The sequence below is a fragment of the Acanthisitta chloris genome, unplaced genomic scaffold, assembly GCF_000695815.1.
Source record: "Acanthisitta chloris isolate BGI_N310 unplaced genomic scaffold, ASM69581v1 scaffold34920, whole genome shotgun sequence".
Taxonomy (NCBI): Eukaryota; Metazoa; Chordata; class Aves; order Passeriformes; family Acanthisittidae; genus Acanthisitta; species Acanthisitta chloris.
In genome coordinates this window covers 8421-17599 of record NW_008653986.1, presented here as the reverse complement: position 1 = coordinate 17599, position 9179 = coordinate 8421, and the positions used below count along the sequence as shown (strand labels likewise).

Here is a 9179-nt window from a genome sequence, read left to right as displayed (position 1 = left end):
CGGGCACTGCCCGCCCAGGTGAGGCCGCAGGCGGCGGGGGCAGCGCTGGGGGCTGTGAGTGTGTCAGTGTGTGATTAGTGCGAAGAGGCAGAACAGCAAATCGCGGATCCGTCGCTGTGTGCCGCCTGTTGTTGTGCCTGTGGCTGTGTACAACCACGCAGAGGTGTTACTAAGCTCTGCGGAATAGTTGTTGTCCCGCACACCTCTCCCCAGGCACACCCGAATTGGAGTCGGAGCAGGTGGAGGTTTGAGGTTTTCTGAATGCTTTGTAAAGCTGAATCACTCTAATTTATAAGACCCTAAATAGAATAGGAGCTGATGACAGATTTTCTGAAAGGAGGATGTTGAATTAAAATTACTCCTTCGGCCATAGCTATGTTACAACAGAAACTGATTTTTATGCTGTTTCCTGTTATTACACTGACCCTAAATGAACAGTTTTCAGTCTTTGTGGTGAGTGCCATAGACTGATGGGAACATGTATAGTTGAAGACACTGTGTGATTTCTGTGGTCACTTACTGTTGGCCTGTAGTTTCAGATAAATTGTTCTTTTGTGCTGCATATGTACTAGAGCAAAGTAACCTCCATTAAGAATCCTGGTACATGTCACCATCATGACCAAGGATATTTGTGAAGAAAGGAGTATTTCCCAGCCATGTCATGTGAGGTGGTGCAGGAAAAACATGGTTGTAGGGAAGATTCAGTCCTACTAGTGGCTTATCAGATTCAGTCCTTCTAGTGGCTTATCTGATTTGTCATGAGTATGACTATGTCCAGCCTGATCAACAGGCTAATGAGTATTTGCCATTGTTGTCCTCCTCAGAAATTCAACCAAAACTGGTTATTTTCCCCAGCAATCTCAGCTAGTGCCTTTGTAACTGTCCCAGGTTGCAGTGTGGGGGTATCCATGATATGTATTCTATTATCATCTCCACAAGCTGTTAAAGCAGGTGGGGCAGTGATCATTATCACCTTGTCCCTCCCTCAGGGCAATCCTGATGGCTCCCTCGGGGGCAGTCTCTGATTAAGGGGCTGTCAGGGACCCATGCAGGACACATCCTAACAGTGATCCTTATCCCTTGTCCCAGCCAAGCATTCCCACAGGGATATAAACTGGGGATTGGACCAGCACAGGGAGCCCTTTGCCTGCTGGATTCCCAGAGGACAGGAGCTGCTGCTGGACCTTCAGGAGAGAACCGGATCTGCAGGATCACTGCTCCAACAAACCCATCACTCCAGGAGGACTGCAGCCACCATTCAATCGGACTGCTACTACACCCTGACTGACAGGGGGTCAGGTTACTTTCTGACTCTGTCAGGTTATTTTTTTTTTGTGTACTCTTGCATTTCTGTTGTTTTGTTGTGTTGTTCATATTAAATTGTACTTCTGACTCAGAGTCTCTCACCCATTTGCTTTTCAAACCAGCACAGTAACTTTCTCTACCCCTAGTAGTAGTGGAGGGGATATGGTGTGAAATCTGCTTATAAATGCTCAGGCATTCTAGCAGGAGGTTTCTATCAAGAGTCCAATCAATCCATGTCTTCTCATTTAAATATGTCATTATAAGAAGCTTTTTGGTAAATTTATCTAATTCAAGATATCGTTGTGATGACACAAGTTTGATGTGGGTGCCACAAGAGATGTCAATGTCCTGTATTTGTGTGTCACTAGAGTTTTAAAACATTTTGTTCCCTTTCTTTTTTGTAGCATTACTCTAACAGATCACCAAAATGAGTGAAAAGGAAGATCAAGGAGATCCAGCAGATGCGGGTGATTGCATAGAAAGTGCAGAATATGAGGATGATTTTGAAAAAGACCTGGAATATCGATCTAGTCAAGAAGAAGCAGAAAACCTTGATGGAGAGGTATTTGTTACATTAAGTGCTAGTTGCCTTATTTAGAAGACAAAATTCAGTAGTATTTGGAATCATAAGCCCAAAATTCAATATAATTTGAAATGTGTAGGTACATTCACTGAATTTTGACAAGGAAGGTTATTTGGAATTATAGTGAAAAACATTTCAGTGAACTGGTTAGTTTGGTTGCCTTAAAACAGAAAAGTCATTGAAAAGAATATGTTTGTTTCTAAAGTACTTCTGAGTGTTTGTGCAACACTTGTTCTGTTTTTATGCTGTCACTGATCATTTTACAGGTTAGTTAAGCTTTGTGGAACATGGAGAAAATGCACAAGAGAGTTGTTAGTGCCAAAAAAAGCTGTTAGTTATGACATGCACTATATTTGGAAGCCTGGTTTAGAATTAGGGTACATAGTACTGCTTTGCTCTCTTGCTTTGCTCTTTCTTTGACCCTGTTCTTTGTTGGGAGAAGAGACTAGTTTGTTTTAATTTTTTCAGAATCCTGAAAACGATGAAGAGGATATTGAAAAACAAATTTTTAAAGCTGCAGACAGTTTTGAGGAAGTCAGTGAGGAAGCAGAAGAAAATCTCAATCAGCTTTCAGAGGCAGATATCAATGAGCAAGCCAGTGAAGAAAATTTGGAATCCAGGTCTGATACTAAACAGGAGGACTGTGGATCTGACATCGATAGTGAAAGCTCCATCCAGGAATCCGAGCTGGAAAACCAGCAGGAACTGGATGAGGAAGAAGATGAAGAAATAAAGCGTTACATCTTGGAAAAGATTGAAGAAGCCAACAAACAGCTGGAGAATCAGGCTCCTGTGGATCAGAACAGAGAACGGAAATTAAAATTTAAGGATAAATTGGTGGATCTTGAAGTTCCTCCTCTAGAAGATGCTGAAGCTTGCAAAACTGACCTTGCAAATGGAGATGATGTTTCAAGTGGGCTCTCTCAGTTGCATATTTCTAATGATGTGGGACAGGAAAGCACATCACTTTCACCACGTGCTGGCAAGGATGAGGAAAAGACAGATGTTGAAGTCCTAGTGGAAAAAGATGGGAAGTTTGAACTCTTAAGTTTACGTGATATTGAAAGTGAGGGCTTTTTGCCCCCAATAAGTGTTTCGTTTACTGATATTGAAACTCAACATAAATCTCCAAAATCCTCACACTGCAGTTCTTTTGGCACTGTCTCTCAAATGGAGGAAATACCTCCAGCAGACCCAGGAGCACATTCTTTTCCTCCTGGTGAAGAAGAGTGTGAGTACTGCCCTAAGCCTCCACCCAACCCTAAACATCGTCCAACTTCTGCTGTCAATGTTGCAAGAGGTCTGGGAAAACAGAAGACTCTGCAGAGAGCTCAGTCTGCAAATGTGCCCGTGAGAAGCTCCACCTACTGTCTTTCTCCCAGGCAAAAAGAATTACAGAAGCAGTTAGAACAAAGGAAGGAAAAACTGAGGAAAGAGGTAAAGATATAGAGACCACAAGTAAATCACAGTGACCATCCTGTTCCTCTGCTTCACAGAGACCACATGCTCAAGGCATTTACTCCATTTTTCCATCGTAAAAGAGTCAGCAATAGCAATAATAGTAATTCTTTGGTGTGTTTGTATAGAATCTCTCAGAGCTCCTTTCCTACAGTGTGGCATAGGATCATGCCTTGCTCAGAGGAGAAATTAAATACTTATTTAATGTACCCTTCATAGATAGGCCTTCTGGTATATTGTGCTTACTGCTTTTGCTTACTGACTCTCTCTACCTAAATTCCATTACAGTTTGACTCTTTCTGGAGTGCAGCACATGGTGTTGCATCTCCACAGTTTGCAGTGCAATGCAGGAACTGTACATTAACCACAGTAACGCAGGTGCACATTTGGGTGCTTGTGAAGTATCCTATGGGAGAGTGTTTAGTCATAACAGATGTGCACTGGAAAGTGATTGTGAGAACCCTTTTAATTCTCTCAGCACCTTTTTCAGAAAATAAGTATGTAATAGAGAGTCAGCCTCTGACTGTAACAGGAACCTCAGAAATCTTTACCAAAGATTTTAAATCTTAGATGTTTTTCTTCTCTTTGCATTATGATGATCCAGCTACAAAAAGGTAACTTGCTATGTATGTTGCTCTACAAAAAGAGCATGAAGCACCTACCATTTTTCTGTGCCATGATGTACCAAGTAAGCTGGCTAAGTAGCTGCTAAGGTGGCAATAGGTCTAGCTTGCTTTATTTGAAAAGGTTACTGAGGCTTAGCTCAGTAATGAGGGGTATGGAATGGGATGATGTGTTTTCTCTGTTACACACAAGACTAGGTCTCTTGACACCACACTCTGTATATTTAAAAGAAAAGGTAGTGTGGTGGAGGTAAGGAAGGTTATTTTCCCAAGAGTGTGTGCTAAATCTCTTCCTCTGTTGGCTGACTTACAAAAAGGTAAGAGTATGTTACCATATTTCTTCATCCTTGAATGGAGTTCTTCCATTCAGTGATGGATTTCACAGGCATGAAACATTTTTTGACATTATGGGAATCCATCTGCTTCATTTGGGTGGGGTTTCTTCCATTTCAGTAACTGACAAATTGTAAATTTGGAGGATAGTCAAAGCCATGTGTAGGTGGGAGGAATGTCATCTGTTAGCAAGCAGAATAGATTTCTCCAGGTGTTGAAATAAGTCAAAGAGAGTAAATCCTGGTAAAAATTATCCTAAACAGCTTTCTGAAGCATTAATTAAAAACTTCTCTCCTCCGTATGGATACTAATCCTTATCTTAGGATGCTAAAGCTAAAATGCAATTAATAATTAAACTTTATTCAATTTTTGTAACAATCATTTTCTCATGTAAGCTTGAAAAAAGTGTAAAGCTATTAATACTCTTTCAGTAAGTACATTACAACTTCATGTGCGTAAAAAAGTCCTTATTTATAAGGTAGTGCCTGCAGTCCATAGAGTTTAGTGGTCCATCAAGCCTGAGAGCTGCATTCATGTTTAAAATGCATCAGTTTAAGGTGATTTTAGGCCAGTCAGAGCTATTGGGCAGACTTAATTTTAAAAGTCTTCACCTGCTGCTATTGAAATATCTTTGAGTTGAGATGTGTCATGGAAACAGAGGCAAAGCACGGAAGGGATTAGACTGAAAGTATCTGAAGGGAACACAAACTGCAGAAATCCTCAAACTGATTTCTAGAAGTTGTTCCAGCTGTGGTGCAGCTGCTTTGAGTATACTTTGAATATTCCTGGTTTCATCAGTATTTTAATGTGTCTCTCATGTAATTCAAATGGCTTATTTATTGCCTCTGAAGGTCTTTGCAGGTTAAGATGCTCCTCTTAAAAACTAAGCTTATTCAATTCTCATTCCATTTAAGGAAGAAGAAAGGAAAAGGGAACAAGAAGAACAGAAGAGAAGAGAGAATGAGATGGTTTTCAAAGCTTGGTTACAGAAGAAGAAAGAACAAGTGCAAGAAGAAAGGCGAATTCGCCGTGCGAAGGAGCTAGAAGACTTGAACAGCAAAGTAAGATCTCCGTAATGTGGAATTGGGATCTATAGTGCTCCTGTTAAAGAGGAAAACCAAATTCCAAGCCTGTGTTCTTAGCTAAGTGTATGAGCATTTACAGTGATAGGAAATCATCTTGTTAGGTTGTTTTCAGTGAAGAGCTAGATAGACTTGCACGTTCAGGATTGCTCTGTGTGGCAGGGTGGTTTGCATTGCAGAAGTGGCATACATGGCCTTAATAGCTATAAAATCACAGGGCATCCTGTGATGCTCCTATTTTTTCAGGAGAATGGCTTAATTGAACCCTGCAGTGAACAAGCAGCCAGAAAACTCTTTAAAGTGTGTTCCTTACCATCAGAACTTGTTGGCAGGCAGTTAATGCACATGACCTGATCAAGCCCTGGAGATTCAGATGCTGTTCTGCCTTGCAGTAATGGACTTGAAAAGCTAAATTCTGTATTTTTTTAAGTGTAGCACTTTGATTGCTTGGTTTTTTTCATGGCAGATTAGCTCTATTTGGCTTATAAAGTGTGTTTCATGGAGGGGAGGTGCCTGCAGAGTTATAAAAAATATTATAATGTGATTAATATAAAGGTCATTTAATGATAAGCCTGGTATATACATGTCTTTTTTATTAAACAGCAGAAGAACAGGAATCCAGAAGAAGCCTTCAAGTTATGGCTTAAGAAAAAGCACCAAGAACACATGAAAGAAAAACAGATAGAAATTCTGAGACGCCAAGCTGAGGGAGTTGTCTTTTTCCAAAGAACAGAGGAATGCAACAGAGCTTTTAAAGAGTGAGTAGGGTCATTCCTAGGGAACTGTATTTGAAGCTTTTGTAGTCTATCACCTTAAGAGTGTAGTTATCTTAGGGTACATCTTTACTGCTGAAGTCCTTATTGTTTTGGTGGGTTTTTTGCATGAATATGCCCTCATAAACTTACACCCTAGCAGAAATACATCCATTCCTTGATGGTTTTTGTTCACTGTTGTGAAGTTATGTGTTAGAACCTGAGCTGAAATAGTGAATTGATTTTGCTGGAAAAGGGGGAGATCTCCCCTAATCCTTGTTCTCTGTTCTGGAGCAGGCTTGGGTTTATTTAGGCCATTAAAGAAGCAGAAACTTAACCCAGCTCAACAAAATGGGGGAGGTAAAGGGGTGCAGGAGAACTGGGGTGGAAAAGTAGTGCTTCCTGTGTTTGGGTGTGTAAAGCTTTTAGACTGTCTCAGCCATTACACTCGACTTTACCCTACAGGACAGGGTAACTCCAAGTGGGGACAAGTCTCCTCTGAATGGATGATACAGAACTTTAAATTGCATTCGCCAGTACTTCTGGTCCTCTTTCTCTCTCCACAGATGGCTAAAAAGGAAGAGAGAAGAAAAACGAGCAGAAGAACTAGCTGCTAAAGAGAGAGCAAGGCAGCGTAGATTAGAAGCCAGAAGAGCTAAACAGATGCAGAACATCCACTATATTTAGTTACAGTTTACAGTTTGGTGTAAGCACAGAGTTCTTGATGACAATCCTCTAAATTTTATGGATTGAGTTTTTGCTCTTTACAGCTACTGACTTTTTGTGATGTTTTTAAAGCTTTCGAGTGAGTTAACAATAACCTTCACTGACAGTGGTTTTAGTACCTATTTATTTGTAGTTTTCTTGAAAAGCCTGCTTTTATGCATAACTCAGGGATCTTCTTGGTTGAACCAAATTTAAATGAGATCTATATATGAGGGTGGCAAATACACATTCATGTCTTTAAAAGGCACTTTATACTCAATTCCACCATGAATTCCTGGATGCAGGCTGTTTTGCTGGATTAATATTGCTGTTTGCTTCTGATTGTGATGAAGACTGTATAAGGTGTTACGTGGTTGGAGAGTGATGTTTATTGTACCACTTCTTATTGATCTGTTGACCAGCTCTAGACCAGACAACTATTTTCTTTTAGGTTCCTGGAAAGTGGTCATTGAAGGCTAATATGTAGGTCAAGGTGCAACAGGTTTTGAAACTTTTTTCTGTGTCATATTCAGTAGTTTTCTATTCCATGGAATTACAAACTTCTGCAAATTTTGACCTTTTCCACTACTAAGGAAGCTGTATATGTGTCCATGTTTGATAAATTTATTATAATAAATGACATCACCTTACCCAGCTAAATTGTTAACTCTTGTTAGAGAACATGCTGAGGTCACTCATGAAATCATAAAGAGGAGGAGCATTCTGTCCACTTGTATGTCCAACAGATTTCATGATCCTGGCATTGTTCTTACATGTTTTTACATTCCAAGTGTTTTCTGGCAGTCCTTCAACAGATGGAACTGTAGTAGATGCAAAGCAAATTCACCATTAGTATTCTACTCTTACCATTTTGGAGCTAGTTCTGAGCAGATTGAGAGAGTACTGGTGTTGGACTGGAGGGTGCTGTGTGGCAGCTTTTGCTGGTATGGATAAAAAAACATGGATGCAAAATAAAAATTTCACCTGCTAATGAGCAACATGAGTGACTTCCTCTTTCCTGTACCTTCCCCTGACACCAAGGGCAAGAAATGCTTCTTGTGTCTAGCCAGCAAATCCAGGGGGAAAGTTTGCAAAGGTTCGTGCACATTATCTCCCTAATTGTAGTAAGCTACAAAAGCAGCACTTCTTGGTTCATTAGCTCAGACCAGCAGAGTGAAGGGCTTTACAGTTCAATGTCATAATTCCTCTTATGCTGCAGAGAATCCAGGGTCAGAAATATCACTACACTAAATCCAAACTGCAACTTGAAAGCAAGCCAAGAGAGTTTATTGTAGCTTTTTTTCATGCAAACCAAAGCATATCCAGCAACAGCAAGAACTTGTAACTTACATATTCTGATCACAGTATGAGATTCAAAGGAAAACTGGGTAAAAGCAACCATTTCAGAAACCCTTTCCTCAAACTACACAGCAACACATGGTAAATTTGGGAGTGACATTAACTTATATAGGCTTCTTCAGATTTAGCAGATTATCTGCTACAAGTTCTCTTCAAACTTATGTCAAGAACTTCAAACCTAACTGAAGATTATAAAACCATACACGTAAAAAAATACTTTTTTTTTTAATACTGCCTGTGCAAACTTAGTGTTACTCTTCAGCTTCCCTAACACTTGGGAAGAGCTTGGGCAAGGACTGAGTACTAATGCTAGGCCAGGTTTCAACACTGTACTGAAGAAGTACATCAGTCTGCCTTTGCTGAGGATCAGCTATGCAGCAGCTTCACTCTAGAAGCTGAAACAGATTTAAAATCCATTATTTCAGCTTTATGGAAACACAGGAATAATCTCACCCTGCACAGTTTTCTAGAAACCATTTGAAATCAGTTACTATTTATATATTCTAGCTAGAGTTCATTCCAGCTCCTTCCCCTCTTTGCCAGGAGGGCTGACACTGCATATGCTCTTGGTTTCAGAGCTTACAGCTATGAAGAATCATTGCATATATTCCTTTTTAATACTAAATTAAAAAGGCTGAACATAGACCTGGGGACAGTTCATCATCTTGGCTAAGATTTTAAAAATCCATTACTTTCTTTAATTTAAACATAACCTATCAGCACTTCGTTTACTTTGGTATAGTTACATTTCTATCTCCCTCTAAAGGGAAATTCATTAAGATTTGCTGATAAGACTGGTCAAGGGCATCTCTATGCTCTACAAACTGGACCAGCATAATCTTTTTGGTCTTGCCTTTGTAGAATAAGGAGCTTTCCAGACTGAAAAGTAGTAGAAATATGCCAGAGTCTACAGAAATCCTGTCAGTCCCTAACTTCAAGAGGTACAGAACCAGAAACTGCACAATTTCCAATGTTAAAC

At 40.0% G+C, this 9179-nt stretch overlaps 1 protein-coding gene across 1 annotated transcript; it reads left to right on the top strand.

Annotated features, from left to right (window-relative positions):
- The first annotated feature begins 1732 nt into the window (after positions 1 to 1732).
- On the top strand, positions 1733 to 6823 carry CCDC181 (coiled-coil domain containing 181). Its single transcript, XM_009082977.1, has 5 exons — positions 1733 to 1867; positions 2357 to 3325; positions 5217 to 5363; positions 5988 to 6142; positions 6703 to 6823. Exons 1-5 carry the CDS (start codon positions 1733 to 1735, stop codon positions 6821 to 6823), a joined length of 1527 nt encoding a protein of 508 aa, XP_009081225.1.
- The last annotated feature ends 2356 nt before the right edge of the window (positions 6824 to 9179 follow it).